Source organism: Bufo bufo, chromosome 5, assembly GCF_905171765.1.
Source record: "Bufo bufo chromosome 5, aBufBuf1.1, whole genome shotgun sequence".
Classification (NCBI taxonomy): Eukaryota; Metazoa; Chordata; class Amphibia; order Anura; family Bufonidae; genus Bufo; species Bufo bufo.
Window position 1 is genome coordinate 519,419,389 of NC_053393.1, and position 17,275 is coordinate 519,436,663.

General features: G+C 42.5%; 1 protein-coding gene across 6 annotated transcripts in view; it reads right to left on the reverse strand.

Annotated features, from left to right (window-relative positions):
• The window catches only part of ADAM22 (ADAM metallopeptidase domain 22), a 281,199-nt gene that overhangs the window by 254,835 nt on the left and 9,089 nt on the right, over positions 1-17,275 (reverse strand). For all 6 annotated transcript variants that reach the window (XM_040434533.1, XM_040434530.1, XM_040434531.1 and 3 more), the window contains exon 2: positions 16,246-16,403. In XM_040434533.1, the coding sequence (XP_040290467.1) occupies positions 16,246-16,403 (158 nt within the window). The remainder of the gene's footprint in view (positions 1-16,245; positions 16,404-17,275) is intronic.

A 17,275-nucleotide genomic window follows, 5' to 3' on the forward strand; every position in this document is an offset into this window, starting at 1 on the left:
CAATGCATACAAAAAGTTGCTCAGCTTTGTATGTAGGTTACATCAATGTAAAATGGTGTTTATATGGGGTTATAGTGAAGGCTCTGAGCAGTTTGATGTTGATGTGTAGAGACGCTGCTACGTTATTACGTCTTAGTAGGCTGGACATGGATTGCACCTCTAATGAAGATTACTGAGCAGATGGCTTTTCAAAGGGCATCTATCCGAAGGAAATCATAACGGCTGGCAAGGCTTATAGAGTATGAGGAAACTGTACAGTAGTACCTTTCTTTTTCCTTCTGTTGCTGCATTCTTGAGCAAAAGGACCTCAATATGTAAATGAGCATTTAGGTGCACAGAGGGCTGGCCTGAGCCCCTCAGTGCACCTTAGCGCCACCACTCTTCTCTTCCAGACCCTCCCTCTCATGGTTAATTGACCAGGCCGGGCGTCTGAGTCTTCCTCTAACCCGGCCCTGTAATCTCACACCTGCTGTATGCAATCGGCGCATGCGCAGTAGTTACTTTCTGCCTGGCATAAAAGAACTTTACTGCACGTGAGCCGATTATGTAAGGCACATGACATCACAGGGCTGGGGGGCGAGAAGAGGAGTCAAACGCCAGTCAATCAACCACTAGAAGGAGGGGCTGGAAGAGACCAGTAGCTGAGCTAGGATGCACTGGGCCCGCCTTTTATGCACTTAAAAGCTCATTTGCATATTAAATCAATGGAGTAAAAAAACTTTAGGTACCAATTTATTATACTCATAGCGCGTTTTCTGCTGAAAGATGCCCGTTAAGTTCTCCATAGACGCAAATATTTTCCCACAATTAGAGAAAAAAATTATAAATTCATAGATTGCTCTTCAAACATTTTAGTTTGTAAATTTGGGGCTTCTAAGCCCTGCCCCTGGAAACAGCCTGGGAACGCCCACTTATGGGCAGGGTCTGCATTAGCCCTGCCCATCTTTTGGCCCGCGACAGCCCAAATTTGCTCGGATTGTATCTGCAAATTCAGCGCCGTTAGTAACTCTGCCATTCATGTGTAGTATCCAATGTCAAAGTATGGAAAACACACAATAAAAACACCAGAGACAAGCGCATTATAAAATTTTTGCGCTGTGATGCGTACACCGCCATTATTCATTTAGTTACAGATCCGTACTAATATTTGGCAGTCTGGTTATATGTAAAATACGGAAAATGCAGTAAATTAGTGGTCGTGTTTTACCATAAATCTGAAAGACACCTAAAGTATTAATAAGAGCCACAACGAATGGGAAATGCTAGTAAACTTACTGACGGCCAAGAAAATCATCAAAACGTTCCAGTGAAGATCATATCTCCCTGGATTATTCATTGTAATTAATTTCACTCAATTTCTTAATGAAATATATAAAACAAGCAATAAACCACGTGCAATCAAACATTAATTCATTTTTAAAAGTGTTAAAAAATTTAAATAAAGGATCGAGGGGAGACATGATCTTCACCTGGTCCAAAAAAGCCACCCATCCCACCGCACACGGTTATGCACCTTTGTAAAATGATGGCGTCCTCTACTTGTCCTTGATGATAAGTATAATGTAAGTCACTGAAATGTGCCTGGGTAGCAGGTTTTATTTGTAATATCAACGTGAATTGCTATGTTGGTAATTTTTCCTATATCCATATAATAAAGAGGACAGAAGCCCCATATTATGTGATGTAGCATAGATATCATATAGCATTGCCATGATCGGGAGCTAGTTCCTGCACTGCCACTGCTCAATGTCCCTACAAGATCGCTCCAGGATTGCCACAAATCAAATTGCCGATCCTGGCAGTTTAACCCATTAGATGACACAGTCAACAGCAACCATGGATCCAAGATATGTGCAGCAGGCGGGATTGCCCCCGGTCTGGCCATCGGTATCCCATGACGCGACTGAGATGTTTTCCTAATAGGTTGCCTGTCAGTGCTCGTCATGCTTTGGAATACTACGTTCAATAATGATACATATTTAGTACTGCTACAATCAGAACAACCCACAGAATAAATATGACTTACTATTTATGCCACATGACATATTGCGGATTTGCTGTCTTTTTACTCCCCCCCCCCCCCCCCCAAAAAAAAAAAAAAAAAGCTATAAAAATGACACAATAAATTATATGCACCCCAAAATAGTACCAATCATACCTACAACTCATCCCTCAAAACAACAAGCTCTTGTATGGCTACATCAAATAAAAATGTTATGGCTCTCATCATGTGGCACCCAAAAAATCATTTTTCCACCCTAAAACCTGTTTTTATTGTGCAAAAATACTAAACGGTAAAAAAAAATACCATACATGTTTGATATTGCCATATTGGGCAAAAAACAACAACACACATAACAATGGTGGAATCAGTTGTCTTTTTTAATTTTCTTCCAAATAAAAAAAATATATAAAAAAACAATAATATATAATAAAAGCTAATCGATAAATTATATGTATCTCAAAATGGTGCCATTGAAAAATGCAACTCTTCCTGCCCAAAAAAAAACAAAAAAAAAAAAACTTCTACAGCTACAGCAATGGAAAAGTAAAAACGTTATGGTTCTTCAAATACAATGATTGAAAATAAAAATAAATGACTTGGTTGTTAAAGAGGACCTCTCTCCTCTCTCCTGACATGTCTGTTTTAGCAACTACTTGCATTCTCCATGTGATAATAATTCTGGAGCATCTCTTCATATAACTAACTATGTTGTACCATTCCTCTACAGTCGTGGCCAAAAGTTTTGAGAATGACACAAATATTCGTTTTCACAAAGTTTGCTGCTAAACTGCTTTTAGATCTTTGTTTCAGTTGTTTCTGTGATGTAGTGAAATATAATTACACGCACGTCATACGTTTCAAAGGCTTTTATCGACAATTACATGACATTTATGCAAAGAGTCAGTATTTGCAGTGTTGGCCCTTCTTTTTCAGGACCTCTGCAATTCGACTGGGCATGCTCTCAATCAACTTCTGGGCCAATTCCTGACTGATAGCAACCCATTCTTTCATAATCACTTCTTGGAGTTTGTCAGAATTAGTGGGTTTTTGTTTGTCCACCCGCCTCTTGAGGATTGACCACAAGTTCTCAATGGGATTAAGATCTGGAGAGTTTCCAGGCCATGGACCCAAAATGTCAACGTTTTGTTCCCCGAGCCACTTAGTTATCACTTTTTCCTTATGGCACGGTGCTCCATCGTGTTGGAAAATGCATTGTTCTTCACCAAACTGTTGTTGGATTGTTGGAAGAAGTTGCTGTTGGATGGTGTTTTGGTACCATTCTTTATTCATGGCTGTGTTTTGGGGCAAAATTGTGAGTGAGCCCACTCCCTTGTATGAGAAGCAACCCCACACATGAATGGTCTCAGGATGCTTTACTGTTGGCATGACACAGGACTGATGGTAGCGCTCACCTTTTCTTCTCCGGACAAGCCTTTTTCCAGATGCCCCAAACAATCGGAAAGAGGCTTCATCGGAGAATATGACTTTGCCCCAGTCCTCAGCAATCCATTCACCATACTTTCTGCAGAAGATCAATGTGTCCCTGATGTTTTTTTTGGAGAGAGGTGGCTTCTTTGCTGCCCTTCTTGACACCAGGCCATCTTCCAAAAGTCTTCGCCTCACTGTGCGTGCAGATGCGCTCACACCTGCCTGCTGCCATTCCTGAGCAAGCTCTGCACTGGTGGCACTCCGATCCCGCAGCTGAATCCTCTTTAGGAGACGATCCTGGTGCTTGCTGGACTTTCTTGGACGCCCTGAAGCCTTCTTAACAAGAATTGAACCTCTTTCCTTGAAGTTCTTGATGATCCTATAAATTGTTGATTGAGGTGCAATCTTAGTAGCCACAATATCCTTGCCTGTGAATCCATTTTTATGCAACACAATGATGGCTGCACGCGTTTCTTTGCAGGTCACCATGGTTAACAATGGAAGAACGATGATTTCAAGCATCACCCTCCTTTTAACATGTCAAGTCTGCCATTTTAACCCAATCAACCTGACATAATGATCTCCAGCCTTGTGCTCGTCAACATTCTCACCTGAGTTAACAAGACGATTACTGAAATGATCTCAGCAGGTCTTTTAATGACAGCAATGAAATGCAGTGGAAAGGTTTTTTTGGGATTAAGTTCATTTTCATGGCAAAGAAGGACTATGCAATTCATCTGATCACTCTTCATAACATTCTGGAGTATATGCAAATTGCTATTATAAAAACTTAAGCAGCAACTTTTCCAATTTCCAATATTTATGTAATTCTCAAAACTTTTGGCCACTACTGTATTATTCCTACTAGAAATGTATGTATAAACTGCCAGCAGTCCACAATAAAGATCCAACGGGATGTTACCGGTGGGGGTGGGTGTCCCTGCACAGTCAGACACTGGCAGCACTGATTGGATAGTGTCAGACTGTGCAGGGACACCTCCCCATTTGGTAACACCCAGCTGGACCTTCATTACAAACGGCTAATAATATTTTTATAACTTCTAGTAGAAAAAATAGAATCATTTGAAAAGATGCTCCAGAATTGTTATTATATGGGGGATTAAGAAGGCATGTTCTAGTGGCATGTCCCTTTAAGATGCCACATACACTTATTCCATACTGTCTGATGATGTCAGTTAGGGCTCATGCACATGAACGTATTTTCTTTGCGTGTCCGTTCTGTTTTTTGTGCGGACCGTATACAGGATCATTCATTTCAATGGGTTCACACAAAAAACGGAAGTTACTCCGTGTGCATTCCGTTTCCGTATGTCCGTATTTCCGTTCTGCAAAAAAAAATAGAACATGTCCTATTATTGTCCGCATTACAGACAAGGATGTTCTATGCCACAAAATACGGAATGCACACGGACGTCATCCGTATTTTTTGCGGATCTGTTTTTTGCTTGTGTGAACAAGCCCTTAGGCCTCATGCACACGACCGTTGTGTGCACCCGTGGCCGTTGTGCCGTTTTCAGTTTTTTTTCGCGGACCCATTGACTTTCAATGGGTCCGTGGAAAAATCAGAAAAATGCACCGTTTTGCAGCCGCATCCGTGATCCGTGTTTCCTGGCCGTGAAAAAAATATGACCTGTCCTATTTTTTTCACGGCCAACGGTTCACGGACCCATTCAAGTCAATGGGTGCGTGAAAGAACACGGATGCACACAAGATTGGCATCCGTGGCCGTAGGTTAGTTTTTATACAGACGGATCCGAAGATCCGTCTGCATAAAGCTTTTTCAAAGCTGAGTTTTCACTTCGTGAAAACTCAGAACCGACAGTATATTCTAACACAGAAGCGTTCCCATGGTGATGGGGACGCTTCTAGTTAGAATACACTACAAACTGTGTACAAGACTGCCCCCTGCTGCCTGGCAGCACCCGATCTCTTACAGGGGGCCGTGATCAGCACAATTAACCCCTTCAGGTGCGGCACCTGAAGGGGTTAATTGTGCTGATCACGGCCCCCTGTAAGAGATCAGGGCTGCCAGGCAGCAGGGGGCAGACCCTCCCCCCCTCCCCAGTTTGAATATCATTGGTGGCCAGTGCGGCCCCCCCCCTCCTCTATTGTAATAATAGGTTGGTGGCCAGTGCGGCCCCCCCCTCCCTCTATTGTAATAATTCGTTGGTGGCACAGTGTGCGCCCCCCATCGGCCCCCCCCCCCTCTATAGCATTAACAACATTGGTGGCCAGTGTGCGGCCTCCCATCTCCCCCCCCATCATTGGTGGCAGCGGAGTTCCGATCGGAGTCCCAGTTTAATCGCTGGGGCTCCGATCGGTAACCATGGCAACCAGGACGCTACTACAGTCCTGGTTGCCATGGTTACTTAGCATCCCATCTCCCCCCCCCCCCCCGATCATTGGTGGCAGCGGGTTACTAGCAATAGTACAATAGTAGAAGATTCATACTTACCGGCTGCTGCGATGTTCGTGTCCGACCGGAAGCTCCTCCTACTGATAAGTGACAGGTCTGTGCGGCGCATTGCTAAATGATCTGTCACTTACCAGTAGGAGGAGCTCCCGGCCGGACACGAACATCGCAGCTCCCAGGTAAGTATGAATCTTTTACTATTGTACTATTGCTAGTAACCCGCTGCCACCAATGATCGGGGGGGGGAGATGGGAGGCCGCACACTGGCCACCAATGTTGTTAATGCTATAGAGGGAGGGGGGGCCGATGGGGGGCGCATACTGTGCCACCAACGATTTATTACAATAGAGGGAGGAAGGTGGGGGGGGCGCACACTGTGCCACCAACGATTTATTACAATAGAGGGAGGAAGGGGGGGGGGGGGCGCACACTGTGCCACCAACGATTTATTACAATAGAGGGAGGAAGGGGGGGGGCGCACACTGTGCCACCAACAAATTATTACAATAGAGGGAGGAAGGGGGGGGGGGGGGGGGGGGGGGCGCACACTGTGCCACCAACAAATTATTACAATAGAGAGAGAAAGGAGGGGGGGGGGGGCCCGCACTGGCCACCAATGATATTCAAACTGGGGGGGGGGGGGGGTCTGCCCCCTGCTGCCTGGCAGCCCTGATCTCTTACAGGGGGATATGATAGTACAATTAACCCCTTCAGGTGCGGCACCTGAGGGGTTAATTGTGCTGATCACGGCCCCCTGTAAGAGATCGGATGCTGCTAGGCAGCAGGGGGCAGTCATGTACACAGTTTGTAGTATATTCTAACTAGAAGCGTCCCCATCACCATGGGAACGCCTCTGTGTTAGAATATACTGTCGGAAATGAGGTTTCACGATCTAACTCATATCCGACAGTATATTCTAACATAGAGGCGCTCCCATGGTGATGGGGACGCTTCAAGTTAAAATATACCATCGGATTGGAGAAAACTCCGATCTGATGGTATAAAAGGGACTCCAGACTTTACATTGAAAGTCAATGGGGACGGATCCGTTTGAAATGGCACCATATTGTGTCAACGTCAAACGGATCCGTCCCCATTGACTTGCATTGTAATTCAGGACGGATCCGTTTGGCTCCGCACGGCCAGGCGGACACCAAAACGACTTTTTTTTCATGTCCGTGGATCCTCCAAAAATCAAGGAAGACCCACGGAAGAAAAAACGATCACGGACCTACGGACCCCGTTTTTGCGGACCGTGAAAAAAAACGTTCGTGTGCATGAGGCCTTATACAGACTTTTACCAAACATCAAATATGCGACAAGTAAGGATTTTATTCCAAGAAACAGTAATTTTTTTAAAAGACTTTTCTGTCTAACACGAGCCACAAACCACCATAAAATATTGATGTACGGCCCCAATTTATTACTTATTTATCTCGGTTTCTCTTTCATTATTTTAGAGGCTTCAATATATCAAAAAAGAAAAAAAAACACCAAAGTGTCTTTAATCATGATCTTAAGCCCTCGATCAGTCTGCACGCTGAGAATCTTAATCTTATTAGCTGCATTACAAATCACTAAGTAGTGAAATTTATGTAAAACTAACTTACAGTATGTAAAGGATTTTCAAAACCGTTGTCACGTGACAGATATGAAATAAAAGGGTGGAATCGGTGGGGGTTCTGCCACTTGGGACCCCGGAAAACCTCAAAACGGTGGAGTGGAGTCACACTTCACTAAAATGAATGTGCGTTAAAAGGGGTATTCCATCTACAGGAGCTTTAATACAGTAGGTGACCCTCTAAGGGACACTCACCTGGCTTAATTTGGGACCTGCTCCTGTTAAGCATTTATGGTAAATCCTATAGAAATACCATAAAAGACCAAGATGAAAATACTCCTTAACCCCTTAAAGACCAGGCCTATTTTCATTTTTGCATTTTGGTTTTTTCCTCCCCACGTTCCAATAACCGTAACTTTTTAATTTTTTCATTCACATAGCTATATGAGGGCTTATATTTTGCGGGACAAGATGCATTTTTTTAATACTACCATTTAATTTAATTTACCATGCCTTGTATTGGAAAAGAGGAAAAAAAAATTCTGTGTGGTAAAATTGAAAAAAAAATAATTATTAAATTCCCCTAAGGTTTTTGGGGTTTCGACATTTGCTTTACCACTTTTTAAAAAAAATAAAAACCTTTGGAGAAAAAAAAATAATAAATAAATAAAAATTTTCTTTGCATTGCCATATTCTGACAGCCATAACTTTTTCCTATTTCGGTCTACAGTGAAACGAACTGTGTTTTTTATTAGTACCATTTTTGTGGTATGTACAACTTTTTGATCATCGTTATTCTATTTATTTATTTATTTTTTTGGGGGGCGGGGCAAGATGACCAAAAAATGGCAGCTTGCATGGTTTTAATTTTTTTTTTTCCGGTTACAGCGTTCACCGCACGGGAATTAATATTTTATATTTTAATAGTTCAGACATTTCCGGACGCAGCAATACCCAATATGTTTATTTTTTTTATTGTATATATATTTTTATATGTAAAATTGGGAAAGGGGGGGTGTTTAAAACTTTTAATATATTGGTGCTTTTTATGGATTTATTATATTTTGTTTTTTACTATTAGCCCCCATAGGGACCTAGTACATGGTATCTTAATAGATCTCTATTAGGGTGAATAGGATTTTTACACTCTCCATTGTACTATTGTAAAAAAAAGTATACTTTTCTTTTTTACCGGACTCTGCAGGATACAAGAACGTGGTGTGCTGCGTTTTTGTATCTTTTTTTTTCTAACCTGTACGTCAAACAGAGGTATAAGACGTGATGTGAACCCACCCTAACCAGAGCTCCTGTGGCGGAAATAACTTCGCCACTGGGTTTTGGAGGGGCCTGTTTGCCAGCCTTTGCCTCAGGATTATGACTAAATCCCATATACTAAAACTTTGAAGGAAAAGGTAGAGCGGCCACACAGCCTAAGGCCTCTTGCACACGGGCGTTTTTTTTTCCCCGTTTACTGGCCGTTTTTTGCGTTCCGTATACGGTCCATATACGGAACCATTCATTTTAATGGTACCGCAAAAAAAATGGAATGTACTCCGTATGCATTCAGTTTCCGTTTTTCCGTTATTCCGTTCCGTTTTAACATAGAACATGTCCTATTATTGCCCGCAAATCACGTTCCGTGGCTCTATTCAAGTCAAAGGGTCCGCAAAAAAAACGGAACACATACGAAAATGCATCCGTATGTCTTCCGTTTTTTGCTAAACCATCTATTGAAAATGTTATGCCCAGCCCAATTTTATCTATGTAATTACTGTATATGGCATATGCCATACGGAAAACGGAACAGAAACACAACGGAAGCAAAAAACGGAACAACGGATCCGTGAAAAACGGACCGCAAAACACTGAAAAAGCCATACGGTCGTGTGCAATAGGCCTAAGGCCTCTTTCACACTACCGTTTTTTTTTCCGTTTTGCGGTCCGTTTTTTGCGGTCCGTATACGGTCCGTATACGGAACCATTCATTTCAATGGTTCCGCAAAAAAACGGAATGTGTTCCGTATGCATTCCGTTTCCGTATTTCCGTTTTTCCGTTCCGTTGAAAGATAGAACATGTCCTATATTTGGCCGCAAATCACGTTCCGTGGCTCCATTAAAGTCAATGGGTCCACAAAAAAAACGGAACACATACGGAAATGCATCCGTTTACGTTCCGTTTCCGTTCCGTTTTTTTTGAACCATCTATTGAAAATGTTATGGCCAGCCCAATTTTTTCAATGTAATTACTGTATACTGTATATGCCATACGGAAAAATGGAACGGAACGACGGAACGGAAACACAACGGAACCAAAAAAACGGAACAACGGATCCGTTAAAAACGGAACGCAAAACACTGAAATGGACATACTGTAGTGTGAAAGAGGCCTAAATCTGTGAAACTGTTTTGGGCAGGAAAGCCATGCTTGCGGTCGATCAAATGTGACTTCCATGGAATTTGGGAACCCCTGCTCGGATCTGGGCGATTTCTGGATATGTTGTTCGCCCAGATCAGAGCTATCCAGGGATGTATAATTTATGGGGATATGTGGGGCTTTGGGGTGTTTTAGGGAAAATGTGCGTTTTCTGCCTGTGAGTGATTAAGTTAGCCCATTGTGTTTGGTAATGGTATCACAGGCAGAGCCCATTGTGTTTGGTAATTTTATCACAGGCAGAGGGGGGGGGGGTGTACAATTGCTGGGAGTGCTTCCATACTGTAAATGCATGTGATTGGCTAATGTAAAAACTGTCTCAGTCTTCCACAATGTCCCCAGGGGAGTGTCCCTTGCTGGAAGACCTGCATAAAAGGCCGACATGTACAATACAGCTATCAAATCCCCCCCCCCCCCCCCCCTCTCTTCTTATTAACTCTTTCAATGCCAAGTCCTGTATTAACTCAACCCAATAAAAATAAAAAAATCTTTTCAAGCAACTATGACTTTTTATGATTTCATATCTCCCCACTTTTAAATCACCTAGAACTGAAAATCTAACCTACCATAGCAAACACATAGAAAAGACAAAACAGTACACAAGCATTCCCCACAATTGAGGGGCACATGCCAAGTCTCCATCCCTAAAGACATGAGTATTGGCATACAAAGGTAGCATTGTGCACCGGGAGACATACAGGACCAGTTCTTTAATGAAAGGACCTCAGCGCCAGTAGGCCTCAAAATTGCCTAGGTTGGGTGAATGTCCTGGGGAGGGGGGGGGGGGGGGGGGTACTGTTTGGCATGCTGTTTATCATTAGGGAGACAAAAATGTATAAATGATTTTTGTATGCCAGCCTACTTCACCCCCACAAGACTGCTGTGTTCAGTGATTGGCTGCAGCGGTCACATGGATAGGTGAGCACGCCAATGCCAGAACAATGTAAGCAAGAGTCACCCGAGCATCATCCCTGGAGCAGTCGGGGATTTAACAGGTGAGTGTTGGTTTTGTTATTTTATACCATTTCTTCCCTCCTGCTGAACTTTTCCTTGGAAAACCCATTTAAATCCAATAATCTGCCCATAAACCAAAGCATTTCGGATTAAATAAATAGCTGCTACATCTGAATGGCTGTGTAGAAACACTTGGATTGACCAGTCAAAGTCCTGAGTTGAAAATATTCAGGACTGGTTTTATTGGGTGGCACACTGGGCATATACTCTAGGTCCTCTTTAGTAATAGAAAAACCTGATTGAGCAGTGGAAAAAAACTCCACTTCAGTAGTCGGGCGATACCAGTGACATACTGAGAACTCTGCAGTTCTTAAAGGCTATGTACACTTTTGGGGGCTTTTTTTTTTTATTGCATTGTACTCATTTTGAGCTAAAAATCTTTTTTTTCAATTAGCCTTTATTATAAATATGGAATCCTTTTTTTCTGTAGAGAGCTGACAAGCTCTAGCAGCAGCCAGGGATTTTTTGTCTTTTCCGTCATCTGGGGAGCTGACGGGCTCCTTATCTCTGCTCTCTGACATTATAAATGCTGATTATAGCTCAATCCTTACATTACTGATAAGAATGTGGCTTAGGCTACTTTCACACTAGCGTTCGGGGCTCCGCTTGTGAGTTCCGTTTGAAGGCTCTCACAAGCGGCCCCGAACGGATCCGTCCAGCCCTAATGCATTCTGTGTGGATGCGGATCCGCTCAGAATGCATCAGTCTGGCACCGTTTGTCCTCCGCTCCGCTCAGCAGGCGGACACCTGAATGCAGCTTGCAGCGTTCAGGTGTCCGCCTGGCCGTGCGGAGGCAAACGGATCCGTCCAGACTTACAATGTAAGTCAATGGGGACGGATCCGTTTGAAGTTGACACAATATGGCTCAATTTTCAAACGGATCCGTCCCCCATTGACTTTCAATGTAAAGTCAAAACGGATCCGTTTGCATTATCATGAACAAAAAAAAAATATATATATATATTTTTTTTTTGTTCATGCTAATGCAAACGGATCCGTTCTGAACAGATCTAAGCGTTTGCATTATAGGTGCGGATCCGTCTGTGCAGATACCAGACGGATCCGCACCTAACGCAGGTGTGAAAGTAGCCCTAAATAAGTGTTTGTGACCTCTCAGTAGTTTAGAGATAAGGGGTTATTAGATGACCGGCACAAAGTGAAAGTGCCAGTCACACAGTTAGAAAAACAGTTAACCCTTTGTGACAGAATGGCTCAATATTTTTAATAAAGGTGAATTGGAAATATTTTTAGCCAAAAATGAGTAAAATACAATCCTAAACAAAAATTGCCTCCAAAAAGGTGTACATAGCCTTTAACCACTTCCAGACTGGGCCATTTACCCCCTTCCTGACCAGGCCTAATTTTGCAAATCTGACGTGTCACTTTATGTGGTAATAACTTTGGAACGCTTTTACTTATCCAAGCGATACTTCATGTTAATGGTAAATTTGAACTAAAGCAACACAAATCCAACCAAAATGCTGTTCCACTTTCAAGACCAAATACAGTCCAAGCAGACTACTGCAGTAAACAGAACCAAAACAGTAAAAAGGGCAGTAGTAAAATGTAACTTTTAATATTATACCTTTAAAATTCAAAAGGCCCACAATTCTATTCATATACACCACCAATTAGTGGGCCAGTACCACAAACAATTCCCTACCATGAAAGTGTGTTTATACCTAAGAAGGGTAAACCAACATTCATAAAAGGTATACACTTCTTACCAGAGAACGTGTACAGGTAGGGCCTTGCTTGAATCTCACACCCAATCAGATGAAAGGTGGGGATTCTGCTGTATTCCACTATCTGTGACCACACCGATTTCTCACCGTCTGGTCTGTGTGTGTATATAATGTTACAGAAAAAGCAGAAGAGTAGAGCCCTACCACTAATGGTAAAGAGTGCGAGGAAACCTAAACATAGTGCTCAGATAAATAGATCTATGTGTCCCTACGCGTTTCCTCTATTTTTATAGCCCCAGATTCATCAGGGGACACGGGGCTAGTGCTACATCTATATGGGCTGGTTAGTCCCTGATGTAGCCGTCCTGGAAAATGTATGGTCGCACCTCCGGATCTATTACCCCTTACAGGATGAGGGTACTGTTACAAGCCATTAGCGATACATGGCGTCCCATATTGCATGTGGCATCATAGCCTATGATGCCACATGCAATATGGGACGCCATGTTTGGTGTCATTTTTCTATTTTATTTTTTACACCGTTCACTTGATGGGGTAGATCATGTGATATTTTTATAGATCCGGTCATTATGGACGCAACGATACCAAATATGTCTAGTTATTTTTTTTTTATTTTTTTTTTACGTTTTACACAATAAAAACATTTTTAGAAAAAAATATATTTTTTGCGGGATGAGGTGACCGTTTTTATTTCTACCATTTTGAGGTACATACGACTTTTTGATTAATTGATATTGTTTTTTTGTGAGGTGAGGTGAGGTGAGGTGACTAAAAAAAACAGTTTTGGGATTATTTATTTTATTTTATTTTTTACACCGTTCACTTGATGGGGTAGATGTGATATTTTTGTAGAGCCAATTGTTACGGATGCGGCGATACCAAATACAGTATGTCTTTTATTTTTTAAATTTTACACAATAAGAGCATTTTTAGAAAAAAAAAACTACGTTTTTGTGTTGCAATTTCCATAGAGCCATATTTTTTTTTAAATTTCTGGCTATGGTCTTGTGTGGGTGCTCATTTTTTGCGGGATGAGGTGACGTTTTTATTGCTACCATTTTGGGGTACATACGACTTTTTGATTAATTAGAATTATGTTTTTTGCGAGGTAAGCTCGCAAAAAAATAAATCTGTTTTGGCGCAATCTTTATTTTTTATTTTTTTATGGCGTTCACCTGATCATATGATATTATTATAGAGCCGGTAGTTGTGGACGTGGTGATACGGCCCAGGGACGTTTAGGGCTGTTTCACGCGAGCGGATCTCGCGCGTGTCATCCGCAGCGTAAATGAGAGCCAAGCCCCACTCCGGACAGCAGAGACACGGAGCAGTAACATGATTGATAATGCTCGTTCCCTCTCTGTGATCTTTTTACTACAAAATCACAGTGACAACTTTATCTCACTGTGATTTTGTAGTAAAAAGATCACAGAGAGGCACAGAGCATTCTCAATCATGTTACTGCTCCGTGTCTCTGCTGTCCGGAGCGGGGCTTGGCTCTCTTTCACTTTGCGGATGATACGCGCGAGATCCGCTCATGTCAAACAGCCCTTGTAGTCAATGGGAGGTCGGGAAGTGGTTAAATTGCAGCTGCCCAGTTCTCTCTATTTCTTTCTCTACATGGCATATTATGTGTGTTGTATACACTGTATTTTGGGTGTATTATGCCATCATTTAGACACAGACTCATTTTTTTGTTTTAGCATTTAATGGCAGTATCGTCTGAACGATATACTGTAAGTCTTATGTGAACATAAGTTATTTCTTCAAATCCCTCAATTATTCCCCCTATTTATTGCTTCAGAGCCAAAGCCTGGGGTCCAGCCGTGTCCAGGTAGGAGCACCGTGACACACTTAGAGACATTTAGGCCGCACTACACCACTCGGCATTCCCTACACCTGGGACGCGATATAAAGGGCCCTGGGCGGTGGCCGCCCGTTGCACATGCAGACGCGGTTTATCTTCCACGATTATGCCAAGAAAGGACGTGTCCTTTCACAATGCGGTGTTATTACTTTAAACAAAGCTTATTGTTAGGATTATGGATGATAACTTTGGTTCCAGTAAACAAGTAAAGGATAGGCCATCACTTGCTGATCAGCGGAGATGCGGCACCCTGCACACCCACCGATCTGCTGCTCTCTGTAGCACAGTCAAGTTGGCGGTGAAACTACACTGAAGTCAATCGGAGCAGAGCTGCAGTGACAAGCACTGTCCACTACAATGTTGATGATGGTCTGTTGCTCCAGTACTGACTTCTGGCAGTGAAGCTACACAGAACAGCTAATTAGCAGGGTTTGAGGTGCTGGACCCCGCCCATCAGCTAGTGAGGGCCTATTCTGGAGGACAGGCTATCACCTAAAAAAGTGTGGACTACCCCTTTAAGTCTGGAGAGGAGGGTTTATCTTCTCATGGGTGGGTGGAACTATGAATAACTCTTCCTAAATAAATGCAGTAGTACTTGGAAATATTGTCCGAGTACCCATCAAAACTTCGAAAACCTGTGTCTAAAATCATAAAAAGCAGGCATATTTTGTCCCAAAATAATTTAAAAATATTTCCACAAAAATATTATACCATCCTGTGACCAGGTGAAAGGGAAGAGTGTCGCCTTAACATCTGATTAATTCCACATCAATCTAAAGGACGTCAGCTACTGTAATCAAATCCACCATTAGCACACGCTTAGTACACACCACTCTTTAGTTCCCCATCACCACCAAAAAGATGTCCTACTAAATGTGACTCTTCAACCTGAAGAAAGAGAAATACATATCCTTCATGCAATCCTTACTTCAAGAGAGGGAATAGGCAAGGAGCATAAATCCTGAGGAAGTCTTAAGGTTAAAACGTAACCATAGTGAGACGTTGATTGGACAAGTCCTAAAACACCGGTTGTTGAGGGTCCAACCACTGAGGCTTCCTAAAATCCCATACACAGTATGACCCCAATTGGTGGTGATGGCCAAACTTCTGGGATCCTCACCTTAAAAACAAATGAAGCCTAATCTAGGAAAAATTAATATCTGAGATATACTGCAAGCAAATATTGCCTGCGTGAAGGTCTATTAGACCACTATGGCGGAATGTGGAGCATCTCTAGGTCCTACTCAACTTCTAGTGTCCACCAAACCTCTATATGGAACCCGAATCCTCCAACCTGGCGACTACACATTCAAGGTGTTTTCCTGGACCAGGCCATCTTTTATCCTTGCCCATTCTCTAAATATACAATAGAAATCCATTACTATTTGTAAATGGGAACTACATCTGGAGATCATTTTGCTTTTGACCACTTGGTTGGAAGTTTTTTTTGGTGTAGCTTTGTAGACGTCATATTACCTATCAATTTTCTGCTGTGAAATGATTTAGAGATTTACGGTAACATCCTAAACCTAGAGCATCAAGTAGAGGTAGATTATTTTGTATATCATGTTCCTCTAGAATGTCTCGTGATAAACTGCACCAAATCCACCGCACCTCAGAGATTGCTACACTTTGATGCTTGGAAACAGGAACACATCTTATTAATGCAGCCTACAGACCTCATTCTTGTTTCTATTTTTGCATTATATAGTACAGCCACCTCACATTAATAATAATCTCCAGGGTAAGAGAACTTCTATATCACACCAGCGCCCAGAGGCCACAGCGATATGCATTACCTGGTCCTGACTGTTGTCCATCCTGACCCGAGTGTTGAGCAATCCACGTGCGGTCTGGTTGTCCTGTTCACTACTGAAGATCAGCCGCAAAGGAACAGTGTCTTCCCTGCCCAGGAACCCATTTTCCTTCTTCCTATGCATCTCTGTCAGCCAAGTATCTGCAAAAGAAATGCAATAATATATGACTTTACACCTGAAGAAGGAGCTCAGCAATGCTTGGCACACCGAACCATGATGACAAGACAGCCCAATAACCCATATATAAGCTTTTTTCTTCCAACACGACCAAGTTAGATGTCACAATATTAGCGGCACAAAGCATTTGGTGGCCCACTCTACGCATCGAACATGCAACCGATTAGCAGCTTCAGCAACATTCTTCTAGAAATACTTTTGACTACCTTCAATGGTCTTTAATGGGTTGACATATTTTAATATTCCCGATAAATTTTGAGTTAATAGAGGGGGTCCCTAGTTCGGAACCTCTATCAGTCCGCCACTGAAGATAGCAGCTACCAACTCCACATGTCCATGCATAATATGGAGAGTTCATTGATTTCTTGACTTCTCCTGTGATTGCCCTGCAGGGGAACGGGACACAGCAGGACAGCTTGAGATCTTCTCCTCAACATGTCTAACAATAAGGGGTTTAAAAATATTGACAACCCCTTTAAAGGGTAGCTTTTGACATGTCATAGTTTTGGGGGCTGAGGTCCAGAGACACCCACTGATCGCTAAAACAAAATGGTGGAAACGCTCAAGTGAGTCTTGTGCCTTTTAATTGGCTTTGCTCAGTTCTCCACAGAGAGCTAAGCGTGAGGTGTACGCATCCACAGAAAGTAGAAAAGTTAGTACACCCCTAATCCTGCCTCTCTAAAAAAGAGCCAAGCAGAGTGTATCAAAGCCAAAAGGAACACAGCCGCATGCTTCATCCACTTGGTTTTAGCAATCAATGGGGGTCTCGGCAACAAAAATTACACAGTGGCCACCATGTAATACTCTCCTGCGGTGGTGCTGTAGGGGAATTGAA